Here is a 15,904-nt window from a genome sequence, read left to right on the forward strand (position 1 = left end):
CCTAGTTACATCTACAGCATAAAGTAAGATTACTTATTAAATCGATAATATAATTTGGTTATTATATAATCTATTAGTATTAGTACTTGCATGATGTGCGGTATTATTAAAGAATATTAGTCATATCAAAATTAGATTTGATTTATTTGAGTATGTTAGATCATACGGTCTAACAAAATTATTATTGCCCTCTTGTCTACCCAATAATAGAAGTTTTATGTAATTAAATTAAACAACTCATATAATCATCGAATAGCCTTTGAATGATTGTCAAGTATCATAATTATATAGGTTGTGCTACAAATAATCTAAAAATATAACATGATTCAAAACTAATAAGAATATACTATAATTAAATGAGTCTAAAAAATTCTTTATTTATTACTTATATTTTTAATTTCATTTGTTATTTGTGGTCGTCATTATCACAATCTTCAATCCTTTCCTACTTATTACAAGTGGTGAAGGTTATAGAGTGGTTCATTTGTAAGCACATGTTTATTTTATTTAGAAGTAGTCTCATAAGAATAATAATTCGTCTTGAGTTAAAAGAATGATAAACGAATAATGTGACATAAAATTGTCTTCCTTGAATTTAAAAAGTATTTTAATTCATTTGAAGTCAAGATTATTATTGGAATGATCACTTTTTGTCCAATATGTTTTCTAAGAAACTTAGCTTCAGTAACTCTATTTATAAGTCTTATAATGATTAACCCGCATATTACCGAATAATAAGTTTTACTGTTACTCATATACCCATTTTTTAACAAAAATCGTCTCTTATTTAGCAGACTATTGCATTATTTTATGCACTTTGTTATTGACAAATGACTTACACCATTTTTTTTTTAAACCTTTGTTTATCCTTTTTTTTTCTTTAGTATTTAAGTTTCTCAATGCATACCTTATAGATACATAGATTTGGAACTTAGACTTAATAATTTATTAGTGGTCTAATGTACTATTGATTATATTGTAACTTTACTGATTATTGTTTAAATTTAGTTGTTATAACTCTATACCTATTGAAATGACTTATATTTTTTTTACATCTTTTTTTCTCTTTTCTTTGCTTCAGTATTTATTTTCTAGAGAATAAAATGACAACTCATTACCTTTGTTTTAGCATTATTTTTAGCACTTCATGAATTTATTTTAGTCATTTCTAATTTATCTGAACATGTTTGATTGAATACGGACTTTAAGCAAAAATGAAGACCTTTGAAATTTATGATCCTAAACAAGTCAAAAGGGGGTCCAGAGTATTTGTGTGGTTATAATAACTTCTCATTAAGGGTAGAATTTGAAGTTTAAGCTAAATTACTTCCAAATTTAGAAAGAGGTCATTCTTTTTGGAACTGACCAAAAAGAAAATAGGTTCAAATAAACTGGAACGGAGAAAGTAATTGTTTCTGTAATAGCACGTACAATTAGAAACTAAATTTTCTCTCTATGTTATTTTTAGTATAATTTTTAAGTTATAATTTCAATTGTTATTAAAATGACCTATATCAAAAATTTATTATATTTCTAAAATTTTATTGAGTTGCTTGGAATTCTGTAATTTAAAATTTTCTCATTAGATTATATAAAACTTTGACATCTCAAATTCAAGCAAGTCTTATAATTTATTTTAAGCTGATTTTCTATAACTTTATATTTTCTTTTATTTCTTGTTAATTATTACATTATTCTTTACTTAATACTATTATACTATCATACGATTTTTTATTTAAAAGAGAGGATTCTACGATCCTATTTAACCTTATCCTACAATGATATATCTATCTAAACAATCATATAAAAAATTAACTTGGAAATGAATAATAAAAAATTAGAGATCAAATCATCAAATTATCCGGTTACGTACAACTCTTCTACTTCAATGCAATTTTTTCTTTACAATAATAAAAAAAAAGTATTACTTATATGTAAATACTTATTCCTACTTTGCAAGTCAAGAAAAAATATCAAATAAGTAGCTATTTACTACTTATTTGTAAGTTTCCCTATCAAATCAGCAACTTTCCTTCAAGATTCTCAAAATCAAATGCTTCTTGTCAAATCAGTCATTCAGTAAACAGGATCTTCCTATCAGTCTGTCAAAATAATGGCCAATCAAGAACATGTTATAGTCTGCGGAGCTTGTTTCCACGAAGGAAATCAAAACTGTCAAGGATGCAGGCTATCGCACATTTTTCCTCCACATAGGGCACATGATTACGCCGTTGTTCATAGGATTTTTACAAAAATATTAATCAATCGATGGCTTAGGACGACAACTGACGCACAGTTGCCAGCACTTTTTGAAAACAGGGTTTTAGAAGCAAGATTATATGAGGCTGATCCCATTGGGGGATGTGCCTGGAGGCTTCATTTAAGAAACCAAATAATCCAAGAGCGAGAAGAAGAGATAATTGAATTACAGCAAGAAAATCATCAGTTGCAGCAAGAAATTCAACAATTATAGCAACAACTGACACATTTACAGCACTTGTAAGTGATAGGACATCTGAAAATCACACACAATATATGACCTTTGAAATCTTGAATGTCCCTGCAAATTTTTATTTTATTTTTTAAATCTGGACTATATGTTAACAGCCTAATAAGTTATAGTATTCTTGGGTTTTCCTGGAAATATGAGTTTGCCAAATCGGCCACAAACGTTCATATTACAATTCGAAAAAATGTTACACAATTTTGTGATTTTTTTTCTTCCATTTGAGGATCAGTGTACTGTATGTTCTTGAATTTTTTTACTGTATGTTCTTGAATTTGAATTCTTCCATTTTGTGAGTTTATAGCACTGTATGTTCTTTTGATCAAGATTCAAATAGTATGTGCTCAAGTAACTCTTTATATAAAAATCCAAATCCCTGTAAGCATCTTGCATATTACAAGGTGAAAAATGGTTTGAGTGGGTACGATATGATCCAAGAATGTTTTAAGAAAACCCCATATGGTAGGACCACATTATTTGGAGAGTCCACGCAATATAGACAAAAACGGTTAGAATAAATGCTCACCCTTCGTACAAAAGCACCAAAGTCGGTCCCACAAGCAGTACACTTTCGAACTGCTTCGTCAGGAACCTGCATGAGAAAAAACGGGCTAAAGAGAAAATAGAGTTGCCAATTTTACATCCTTGCACAAGTTCCATTCAGCAGAAATAGAAGGAAATTCTGCAACTAAAGAGTAAAGAAATAAATAGCAGTTGAATTATATCTAACCCAGTGATCTTTCTCTTCATTGAGGGGCCTCATCAACTTCATCCAATCAAAACCTTTTCTCAGCAGCTGACTCAGATCCCTTGATTGAGTCTGAAGGCCTACTACTCTCGCCCATTTCCTTGACCTAAACACCAGAATACCAGCCTGAGCACATGCTTATGACTAGTTTAGAAGAAATATTGAAGCAATTAGAAAATGTACCAAATACAGTTGACAGCAAAGAGAAGGATCATAGAAAACCAATTTCAGGAGCTCACAATCATGATTCTATCTAAATCCTAAGTCAAACAAGAAGAGAACACCAGCTAAAACTATAACAAAAAAATTATTGAACCTTAAAACTTAATGTTGTCTATAGTGAAATGCCCATGTCCAAATCAGAGGTACCTAGATGTAGTATTTGTAGTGGATATGAGGGTAGATTTTACATGTGTTTGATCTGTTCATCAGTGTTGTGTTGTTTGTCACCTGAATCAAACCATGTCCTTTTGCATAGTCAGTGTAAAGCTGGGCATGAGATTTCAGTGGACATGGAAAGGGCTGAGCTTTTATTGCTCAGTGTGTTGTGATCAGGTGCATGATCCTGATTTTGATAAGGTTGTGATGTGTAAACACATAATGGGGTTGTGGAGACTGGAGAGTGAGTTGAGGTTGAGCAAGAGGAGAAGGTTGAGTTTTGGGATGGATTTAGATTCAAAGAATATGAAGACTGATTTCAATAATCGAATGTCAATGCAGGGTTGTTCCTCCTCCTCCTGCAGACCAGCACCCTGGAGGTGGCCCACCGCCTCAAGAAGTTGATATGTAAGTTACATGACTCCTGCTTCTATTTTGTGGCGCTTATGGACTGAGAGGAATCAAAGATGCTTTGATGATATTTCAACTGCCAGATGCCAACTTAAGGCTAGATGTTTAGTTTTCCTTTTTAGTTGGGTTAACCATACCCCTGTATATAATCCTGACCTCTTTTTGGAATTTATCAGTTCCATAATCCTCTGATTGTTTTTGTCTACATTATGAGCTGATACTTGTCCTATTTTGTAATTCTGCATCCTCTGGATGCTTTTGTTATTATCTTACACTTACTTCATCCAAAAAAAATATAAGTTACATGACTGAGATGAATAAACCAACCCTAGTACATGCTTATGACTAGTTTAGAAGAAATATTGAAGCAATGAACAAATGTACCAAATACGGTTGACAGCAAAGAGAAGGATCATGGAAAACCAATTTCAGGAGCTCACAATCATGATTCTATCTAAATCCTAAGTCAAACAAGATGAGAACACCAGCTAAAACTACAACAAAAAAATTATTGAACCTTAAAACTTAATGTTGTCTATAGTGAAATGCCCATGTCCAAATCAGAGGTACCTAGATGTAGTATTTGTAGTGGATATGAGGGTAGATTTTACATGTGTTTGATCTGTTCATCAGTGTTGTGTTGTTTGTCACCTGAATCAAACCATGTCCTTTTGCATAGTCAGTGTAAAGCTGGGCATGAGATTTCAGTGGACATGGAAATGGCTGAGCTTTATTGCTCAGTGTGTTGTGATCAGGTGTATGATCCTGATTTTGATAAGGTTGTGATGTGTAAACACATAATGGGGTTGTGTAGACTGGAGAGTGAGTTGAGGTTGAGCAAGAGGAGAAGGTTGAGTTTTGGGATGGATTTAGATTCAAAGAATATGAAGACTGATTTCAATAATCGAATGTCAATGCAGGGTTGTTCCTCCTCCTCCTGCAGACCAGCACCCTGGAGGTGGCCCACCGCCTCAAGAAGTTGATATGTAAGTTACATGACTCCTGCTTCTATTTTGTGGCGCTTATGGACTGAGAGGAATCAAAGATGCTTTGATGATATTTCAACTGCCAGATGCCAACTTAAGGCTAGATGTTTAGTTTTCCTTTTTAGTTGGGTTAACCATACCCCTGTATATAATCATGACCTCTTTTTGGAATTTATCAGCTCCATAATCCTCTGATTGTTTTTGTCTACATTATGAGCTGATACTTGTCCTATTTTGTAATTCTGCATCCTCTGGATGCTTTTGTTATTATTATACCACTTACTTCATCCAAAAAAAATGTATGCTACATAACTTATCACTGTATATGACAGAAGGATAATAAGACTTTATTCATAAAGAATGTACTGACATTATTATTAAACAAATGCAGGGAACCAAATGGCATGGAGCCTCAGGATGACATAATTCCTGATTTTGATGACGCTGACCAAATGATAGACATTAATGAACTCCTTGCCCCATCCCCTGACCCGGATGGAATGATAGACGAATAACTTCCGATGCGTACTAATTGTTGAGGGTTGTAAATTTGTCGTTAATATGCTTTGGCGCATTTCTATAGAATACAGGAGAACACGACATAAACTTTAAGACATTTCAGAGCTATACTAGTGCTGAGTATACAGAGGAAATTTGACTTGACTCCGTAAACAATAGCTGTATCCACTGAGTTTGGCAATACTTGTATCCACTAAGTTGCTTAGTCTTAACAATAGCTGCAACCATGTGAACTATCCAAGCATATTTTTGTTTAACAATAAACTAACATAGAATAACACTATATTGTTCGGTGTTCGTGTGAAAATCTTCTAACGACACATCTCCAAGAAGCTTAGCGAGAATTTTAGACACGTGGGTTCAAACAGTATAGAGAAGACAAAAGATAGTGTTATGAAAACATGATCATATTGGCCCGACGGTGGGGCCTTATGCGAAGTGTCCATCCCAATAGGGACATCACACCCTCTACTTCAAGTGAAGCGATATATCGACTGATATTATTATGTCTTTTATATTTAATAAGTGGAAGTAAAAACAATATTGTTTTTACTTCACTTTAAATAATGTTCTTTTAGGTTCGAATGTCATCTTTCTGGTACAATTGTGATACACACTAATCTTCAAAATATAAACAAAACATACTTTGCGACTTTTCTCTTTGAGATTATTTTCATATTATAGTTAATTCACAAATCTGGGCAAGATTCAAGTAATTGCTAAAACCCTAAGCGGAAAAATCATTTAACAAATTTAACTATTTAATTAATAAATCTCAATCTTTGGCAATTAAAATTTTCATCTATTACTCCAAAGTTTCTAATAATTAGTTTTTATTTTTTACTTTTGCAATTAGTAAACACTTACTTATTTTTACATAATACATAAGCAAACTTTAAAAATTGTACAATTGCTCACAAAAAAACAATACAGAATCTCGAATAAGTAATCATATAAACAATATAATAATATAACCCTATATCAATAAATACAACACGAAATTACAAACATCAAACATATGGAAGCTAAGCATATAAATAACAACAACAACAACAATAACGACAACAACAACAACAACAACAAACCAGTATAATCCCACTAGTGGGGTCTGGGAGGGTGCTTTGTACGCATATCTTACCTCTACCCTGGTATAGAGGCTGTTTCCGGTAGACCCTCAGCTCCCTCCCTCCAAGAACTCTCCACCTTGCTCTTGGGGTGACTCGAACTCACAACCTCTTGGTTGGAAGTGGAGGGTGTTCACCACTAGAGCAACCCACTCTTACTAAACATATAAATAACAAATAGTAATAATAACTAGTATATAACAAAATAAAAATTCACAAATACACACAATACTGGTAAATTCAGATTGGATGCATTATTCTATCCATTTTTTAATTTCCTTTCTCCTTGTTTAAGAGCAAGCTATGAATTGATTGAAATTCTTGATAACACTTCAGATCCCTCTCCAACCTTAAAAAGATATATAAATTCTGGTTATGATAATTGAACATGGGCCAATATATGATTATAATGGAATATTTCAACTAAAGAGGGTTAATACAAATATTGATGAAAAAAATAGCCCAAGAAAGACCTCTTGTTCTCAATAATCTTATTATGCTTAAAATTTTCGGTTTTCCCCGCCAAGAGGGTCATACCAAATATCTTTTCTCATTTAAACTCTTATGACATCTGTTACGTTGTTCATCTATATGCAGGTTAAAGTCCTAATTACCATTGATGAAGAAGAAAGTGGAGGTCCACCAGTGTAGCTAGAGACTTTAATTTTAACAGGTTTTTCGAGGCCTCAGCAATCATTCCTTTGCCTCCGGGATTTGAATTCATTACCCACGGAAAATCATCCCTTCATCAAAAAAATCGCGTGAAAATAAAAGCAATTTCAGCTTCATTCAGGTAAGATGATGAAACCCCCCAATGCAATATTTCAGCAATTTCAGTTATTGACATGTATAACACAGGGATTTTCCTCAGTACATAGATTGTGTAACTTACCTTGTTTGTGACCGCAGCTGGATGAAGCGTGCTGGCACCTGGGCTGGCCAGGATTGAAGGAGGAGCCGAGAAGCAAGATTGGGTAGCGACGCAGAAAAGGAGAGGGAGATAGCAGAGAGGCAGCAAGGGGAGTGAGGAGTGCAAGGAACAGCCTTTATTTGGTTCTTTAAAACAAACAAGCGTGTTTTGAAGCCTTCCGTATAAAAATTAAACAAGTGACCGGTGCAAAGAAAAATTTAGAAACACCACTCCAAATTTTAATCTTAATGACGCTTGACCACTACTCTAAGTCATTGTATTTGTCAAGCAGGCTCAACATGCATTATAAGTAACCTTTTCTAATAACAATTGAAGTGAAATTTTTCGTAAGTGGGTTCAGTTGAATCCCCTTTGTTGGACATAGGTCCCCTTTGGCTTTAATACACTAACCTAATGAAACTTTCCTCTCTTCTCTTAATCACAACTCTAAGCAAACATGGACATACCCAAAGGAAATTCCAAAGTTTACAAGACATAACTTCAGCCGAATTCCCTAAAGATTCACAAACACAGATTCAGACATTAAAGTCATCTATGTACACCAACAACGCCTCAACCCAAAGCGAGTTAGGTCGAATTCAAACCTCTGTGGATGCCTAGCACTAACTTTTCATATTATCAAGAAAAAGAAGGTAAGGTAGCAAAGGCTTCATTCTTTTCCTTTTTTTTTCGGATGAAGTAAGAGAATTTCATTAAAAGGAACCATGAATATGCATAGCAAAAATATACAACATAAGAGTGTCTGCTCATGTACAAAACTTACTGAATAACTAAGGAGCAGAAACAATCCAAACAAAGTTGAATACTAGTCACAGGGCCAAGCAAAGGCTTCATTCATACCTGATAATTGACTTTAAAACATCCAAGAAGCCGACAGAACTCATGATAGTTATCGTGATGAGCCAGACCTGTTCCGAGAAGGGGGAAGGAGAATCATTTAATCAGATTCTATAGCAGAACATAGGAAATGTAACACTCTAAACCATCATCCGCTTGCTCAACCTAGATGATGCTAAATCAATAGGAATCAGCTTATGTTCATGTTCCTTGCTGCCTCCCCCTCCTCCTCCCCCGCCCCATATCAAAAGATAGGAGAAAAAGAAAGTAGGAGAGAAATGTTACTCCCTCCGTCCCAATTTATGTGATGGTGTATGACTGGGCATGGAGTTTAAGAAAGAAAGAAAGACTTTTGAAACTTGTGGTCTAAAACAAGTAGTAGATACTTATACTACAAATCACCTCATTAAAGATAAAATGGAAGTTCAAAGTTAAATTGTTACCAAATATAGAAATGTGTCATTCTTTTTAGGACAGACTAAAAAGGAAAGAATATCATATAAATTGAGATGGAGGAGTACAAAACTCAAAAGACCTACCTGATTTAGCAAGTATAATGCATCCATTGATATCATCTTTACCGAGTTTTTGCAAACCAAGTAGAAACATCATATGCTCCTCCTCAGTCCAGGGAACCCCTGCAATTAAGTTTTAAGTTATTTCAAGAACCAACATGGCAAGAAACCCTATTTCAATATAAACCCCTGAGAAGCAATACCAGCAGTTTATCAACTTTGGCACTTCTGGAAAACATAACCACACAATAAAGAAGAGAAAAGTTCCATTAATTTAAAAATAAATCATTGCTATAAGTGCATCCCCACTTGTGGGATAATACTGGGTTGTTGTTGTTGTTGCTATAAGTGCATCTGTAAAAACAGAAGAGTAGCAGATCAAGAAAGTTTGATACAACTAAGCATGAAAATACAAATAACTTTCTTCCTCTCTCTCTCTCTCTCTAGAAATGAGAACAGATAGTTAAGAATGTGCAAATCTCCACCCATTTCAAATCCCAAAAGCCACCGGAAGAGATCAAAAAATTGCAAGGAGCTCAAGCATTATACCAACAAAATTCTCAGTCTGCATTAAACAAGAGCGGTCAAATGGATGTCCAACGCATCATTGAAACAACAGTGAACTAGGTTTCAAGCAACTCATATAAATTAGCGTTAAGTGACAAGTTGATCAGTCATTCTTATGCTATGTCTGGTCACTGAGGAAAGAGGAATATGATAAGAGTACAAATAACTTGATTCTCAAAAAAGGAACTACGAAAATCCCAACTCATAAAAGTGGCAAAGTTTTGCAATAACTTCCCCTTGCCAATGAAGTGATCCCGGGAAAAAAAGAAAGAAACAAAAGAAACATGTCACATACCTTGTTTACACATTTCATTTTGATTGAACGAAAGTTTGACAGCAACTAATGCTTGCATTACGGTAGGCTGCCTATATTACACCCCTTGGGGTGCGGCACTTTCCGGACCCTGCGTGACAAGGGATGCTTCGTGAATCGGGCTGCCCTTTTGTTTTTAAAGTTTGACAGCAAATTGAATAGAGAAAAAGATAAACCTTTGTTAAACTGAAAGCCCCGAAGATCTTTTTTTTCTCTTACAGATCTAAATTATCAACTTGAAACACATCTTCATAGTAGTATCTCTTATCTGCACATTCATTTATAACAACAAATAGTACCAAAAAATTGCATCTTTTTAGACAAATTACCAAAATATCACACCTTTTCTCTTTTAAAAAATAGAAACTTTAATCACAATTCACAAATCTCATATTTGTAGACATTTAATAACCCAACCAAGAACAAAAAATATGCAATTTCTACAGACCCAAAAGAGAAAACTTAACAAAAAAGCTAAAATATAATAAAAAATCAAACCCTTTTTCCTTTCATGGCTAGAGGAAGAACCAGCAACAAAACCTTCAGAAACATAACCATCAGCAGAACCACCAACAGCAGGGTCATCAGGTGCATCACCAGGTGAGTCGTGAACGTCACCGTTTAGTGGACCACTGCTACTAGCAAAATGGGTCAAGTTACCCATACTAGCACTTTTTCGGATCAACCCATCAGTCCATCGGACCCCAAATAACCTCACACCTCTATTTGGACAAGTCCTTGAGTTATGTCCGTTAGTACTGCAATGTGAACACCGATGGGTCATGGCTGAAAAAACCCGAATTCCAATCAAAACCCAGATGTAACCCGATCCAATCAAATCCAAAAACAAGATCCAAATCCGAATGGGTACTTTTTTACATGATCCAAGAAAACAGCAACAAGAAAAAGAGATAATTCTGGGGTGATTAGTATATGATTGAAGTTTTTTTTTTTTTGTTTTTTTTTTTGCTAGAATCGAAGTTGTGTGGATACAGATATAGATCTAGTGAGAGAAAGTTTGTGTATTTTGAGGAAGAAATGGAGTTATAGAGAGAGAGAGGAGGATGTAGACGACAACATAAAAAAGTTCTAGGTTTAAGGTAGAGATAAGAAAGGAAACAACTTGGTATAACTGAGGTGGCAATGTAGTAATTATGTGAGGTAGGTGGCTTCATTTTTGCGTAGTAGAAAATATTTTTGTAGATAATGTACTTTTATTTTATTTTATTTTTGGTTGAAAGGATATTTATATAGCTAGCAAAAAATTACACAGTTAAGTCATTGTTGGGGGTACTGTAAGACCACTAATGCAGCAATGTTTTGGAGAATTATTTTCATATTACAACCCACAAAAAATCTAACCAAATCAATTCCTAGGATGTCTGCCCAAAATACATCATTGGCAAATATCGGAAGAATTGCTAATATGCTATATTTATTCAAAAAGACTGCTTTTGTTGCTTCCTTGGCCAAACATTTGCCACCCTATTCTGCTCCCGGTATGTGTGCTTCACCACGACCATATCCATCCTGCGTATTAATGGCCTGCATTCACCAATTATAGGATCGTAAGTGAGGTTACTTGTTATTAGCATTTGTATGGTTTCAGCTTTGTCAGTATTAATTTCAAGAGGAACCAAATTATTTTGTTTTGCAAGTTGAAGTCTTTTTAGGAGGGCCTTCAGCTCTGCCATAGTGTTGGTTGTATGGGGGATATTCTCCATAAACCCATTTATCCAATCTCCATTGTGGTTTCTGAAAACTCCACCTATACCTCATATTCCTGGGTTCTCTTTTGTTGCTCCGTCCGTATTAAGTTTGTAGAATCCTCTCCTTGGTGGCTCCCAATTGATTATGATTTGGTGTGTTGTTTGGGTGGAAGCATTTTTAGTCAACATAAGGTATTATGTGGCTTTGGAGATGGTGTTGGAAGAGTTGACAAGCTATTTTTTGTCATTAAAGAAGTTGTTGTTTCTGGTTAACCAGATATGCCAGAAATAGAAGAGGATGATGTTTTCCCAGAGAATGAGACTATGAAAGGCTTTTTCCTAATTGAACTCCAAGTTGATGGCCATTGTTGGGCTGAAAAGATTGGGTTCTGCTGTCTAATATCCCTAGATGCTTTGGAGAGTAGGTCGTTCCAAAAGCGTACTTCATTGGTGCACTCAAAGAAGATGTGGTTGATTGTTTCTTGACCATTATTGCAGTAAAAGCACCGGGGGTCACAGTTGACACCTATTTTGTAGAGATAGCTCCTTGTGGGAAGCCTTCTGTGGGTAAGAAGCCAGATGAAGTTCTTTATTTTGTTGGGTGCTTGGAGCTTCCATACCCATTTGAAGGATTCTTCTTCATTAGTCTCAAAACTGCTATTAGCCTTGCTAAGAAAAGAGTACGCATAATTGTTTGAGTAGTAGCCATTGGTAGTTAATCCCCACACGAGGGTGTCCTCTTTTGTTGGATTTGATGGAATGAAAACAGAGTTTAACAAGTTGAGGATGCTAGGGGGAGATCCATGGATGAAGTGGATAGGTCCCAAGCCCCTGAATTGTAGACTGAGTTCACCTTGCCATTTAGGTCATTCAGGGAAAGCGGGCCCTCAATCAATTACCTAATTGATGGTTGATTTGGTATCCAAGCATCATTCATAAAGCTGACCCTATTTCCTTTGTGAACTACCTATGTGCTTGATTTACTACAAGTGTTCCATCCCTTCGGAATGCACTACCATGTAGGGGATTTGGGGTATCTAGGATATCTAGTGGTTCTCATTGTTCTATGTGTTTGGCTGAGGTTGCAGTGCTTGTGAATGAGGATTTTTTCCCATAAGCTATTGGTATTTTGGTAAGTCCTCCAGGAAAGATTTGTGAGGGTTGCTTTGTTCTTTAGGTCAGATTTTTGAAGCCTTAATCCTCCATCAGCCTTCTTTTTAGTGACCTTATCCCATTTGATTAGGTGCATTTTTTCTTATCTGAAGTGGTTCCCCATATGAAATTTCTTTGGATTTTATCAACTTGTTTGGTAACTTGGGTGGGCAGATGAATATATTGCATGACATGGCTTGGGATGCTGTTTAAGTAGGACTTGGCCAGGATAGTTCTGCCAGCCATACTCAGGAAACTGGTTTTTCATCCATCCAGTTTGGATTGCATGTTATCAATTATGAATTGAAAATCTGCACTGGTGGATTTTTCAAGAAAGATGGGAAAATCGAGGTATTTGCCAAAGGGTGTGGTGGCTTGAATGGACAGAGAGTCGGTGAGTCTCTCTAGAGAATCCTGGGATGTATTGAAGGAGAAGAGCACTCTAGACTTAGCAAGGTTGACTTTTTGGCTTGACTTCTCATTGAAGGTTTGCAGAATATATTGGATGATATTGTAGTTTCTGATGTTTGCTTTGGCGAACAAGGTAAGGTCATCTGCAAAGAATAGGTGAGATATCTTTGGGCCATCTCTACTTATACTTATGGGTTGCCAAAGTATGTCCATGACAGCCTTATCAATAGACCTGGATAATATTTCCATACACATTATGAAAAGGTAGGGAGACATTGGATCTCCTTGCCTTATGCCTCTTGATGGCTTGAAAGATTTAGTTTTCCTACCATTAACAAAATAGAGATGGTGGAAGAGCTAATGCATGACATAATGAGTTTGGTTAATCCAGGAGATAAATTTAAGGCATGAAGAGTGTCCCTGATAAAAGACCACTTCACCATGTCAAAAGGTTTTTCAAGATCAATTTTGAGGATCATGTTGCCATGTTTCCCTTTCATTTTCCTAAAGTGAGTGATGTATTCTTGCACGATGATGGCATTATCACAAGCTCTTCTGTTGGAGAGGAAACTGGCTTGGCTAGGCCCAATTATATGAGGCAACATAGGTTTTATTCTATTGACAATGATCTTGGTGATGGACTTGTATACTGTGTTACACAGTCCAATTGGCCTGAAGTTTTTCAAGATTGATGCTTGGGGGTATTTTGGGATGAGGCATAGCATGGTTTGGTTCATGGTTTCATCCACGAAGTTAGAAGAGAAGCATTTCTTGCAGAAGTCTGTGACAGAACTACCTACGAGACTCTAGTATTTCTGGTAAAAGAAAGAGTGGAGTCCATCAGGGTCAGGAGATTTGAAGGGTTTATGGGAGAAAATTGCCCTTTTTATTTCTCCCAACTCAAGTGGTTTGTCCATAATATCCCTTTGGGAATCAGAAAGGGTGTGTGACATAGAAAGATGACTGGTGGTGGCCATTGGAGCTTGGGAGTGTGAGGAGGTGGGAGGAGGTATAGAGGTTTGTGAAGAAGCCAAGAATAGCTGATTGGATATCTTGTTGGTCATAGAGCCAGTTTCCATTCTCTTCTTTTAGAAAGAGGATTGTATTCCTTCTTCTTTTGTTGAGAGTAGAAGTGTGGAAGAATCTAGTGCTAACATCACCCTCATTGAGCCAGTTAATCCTAGATTTGAACTTCCAGAAATCCTCTTCATTTTTTAGGATTGAGTTAAGCTCACTGGCTAGATTGGTTTCTAGGTTTAACAAAAAGCTACTGAATTGGTAATTAGGAGATTTTTGGGTTCCTGCAATTCTAGCTAGAATTCTTCTTTTCTGATGGAAGATGTTACCAAAGGTATCTCTGTTCCACTTAGTAACAATTCTTTTGAAAGAGTCAGTGGATTGGAGGAGAATGGAATGCTCAGTGAAAGCCTCATTGATGATGTAAGGGAAAGATGGGTGGCTAGCCCACATGGTTTCAAACCTAAAGGGTCTAGTCAGATTGTTGGATGGTGTCCCTACCAGATTAACCTGTATGAGGCAGTGATCATAGTGGGTCCTAAGAAGGTGCAACACAGTAGCCCCAGGGTACTGTTTGATCCAATTTTCATTGGCAAAGAACCTATCTATTCTTTCAAGGATCAGGGAGGCCCTATTACTGTATCTCTTATTAGACCAGGTGTATTTTCTTCCTTTGTAACCTAGATCTAGTATATTGCATTCATTTATACAGTTCCAGACTAGGTTATTGCGGCTAGGGCTTATGGGATTGCCCCCAAATTAATACCTCGCCTTTAAGACTTTATTGAAGTCTCCTCTCACAAACCAGTTATTTGTGAGAGTTTTGGAGATTGAAATTAGGTTATCCCACAGGATTTTCCTATCAGCTAACAGATTACTTGCATAAATTGCAGAGAAAATCCAGGTAGTATGATTGGACTTACTTTCACCATTGCATGGATACCTTGGGGTGTGGTGGCCACCTCATCGACACTCACAATGTCCTCCTTCCACATAATCACTATCCCCTCCAAAAAGGCCGATTGCCGGTGATTGTATAATCATGTTGAACTGAAGCTCTTCTGCAAGCTTCTTGTGTCAGCCATTTTTGTTTCAAGAATAACGAGCATGGCTGGCTTGTGAATTTTTACCATCTCCATACAATGCCCCTTGAACTCAGCATGGTTTCCACTCCTAACATTCCATATGATGTAATTCAATAGGGGTAGTGGGGATGGTTGGTGGAGACCTTCCTGAGGGTTCCCCGTTTCTTGCAGAGCCCTCGTCGGAGATGGTGGGGTTTTCCTCTTGAGGATGAGGATTAGAGTCAGATTCAGTAACGGTTTGGTGGGCCCATATGTATAGAGGGACACGAGGCTCAGACCGCACTTGATCATCGATCTAGGCACAGAATCACTAACACCTCGCTGGTGTTGAGACTGAACTCGATCGCCCTGACTGATTCCAGTAGGAGCGAGCCTGTTCGTAGGGGGGCGTAGATTGTTCCCTCTTCCTCTGGCATGCTTTTCTTTTTTAGAATTTCTAGGGCCTTGTTGATTCCATTTTTATGTTGTTGAGGGGAGGCGAAGTGCTCATCTCTCTTGGTGCAGAAGATGATGGCATTTGATGAGTTTGGGGGTCGATTGTTACAAAGATCGGGTCCGCTGTTGGGTCCTCCGTTATTAGATATGGGAAGAAAGGTAGGGACTAGAATGTTTGGAACATTTGGTTGTTGAGTATTTGAGGGTCGATCAATGGTGAGGCACTGTCCTTGTTCACTATCGTCTGCCATAGGCATGGA

General features: G+C 36.3%; 1 protein-coding gene across 5 annotated transcripts; it reads right to left on the reverse strand.

The window, feature by feature from the left end:
• Positions 1–1,827: 1,827 nt before the first annotated feature.
• On the reverse strand, positions 1,828–10,932 carry LOC107777166 (uncharacterized). 5 transcript variants are annotated; one of them, XM_075234579.1, is made up of 8 exons: positions 10,334–10,932; positions 10,012–10,103; positions 9,818–9,926; positions 8,980–9,078; positions 8,444–8,511; positions 3,237–3,380; positions 3,033–3,098; positions 1,828–2,102 (listed from the first exon to the last, which is right to left on the reverse strand). In XM_075234579.1, the coding sequence occupies exons 3-8, from the start codon at positions 9,873–9,875 to the stop codon at positions 2,073–2,075; spliced, it is 465 nt and encodes a 154-aa protein (XP_075090680.1). In that variant the 5' UTR covers positions 9,876–9,926; positions 10,012–10,103; positions 10,334–10,932; the 3' UTR covers positions 1,828–2,072. The 5 variants fall into 5 exon arrangements, with proteins under 5 accessions (XP_075090680.1, XP_075090678.1, XP_016452641.1 ...); XM_075234577.1 differs by lacking the exon at positions 1,828–2,102 and having other exon boundaries at positions 2,841–3,098; XM_016597155.2 differs by lacking the exons at positions 1,828–2,102; positions 10,012–10,103 and having other exon boundaries at positions 2,841–3,098; positions 10,334–10,881.
• Between the last annotated feature and the right edge of the window lie 4,972 nt (positions 10,933–15,904).

The sequence above is a fragment of the Nicotiana tabacum genome, chromosome 17 (assembly GCF_000715075.1).
Source record: "Nicotiana tabacum cultivar K326 chromosome 17, ASM71507v2, whole genome shotgun sequence".
Taxonomy (NCBI): Eukaryota; Viridiplantae; Streptophyta; class Magnoliopsida; order Solanales; family Solanaceae; genus Nicotiana; species Nicotiana tabacum.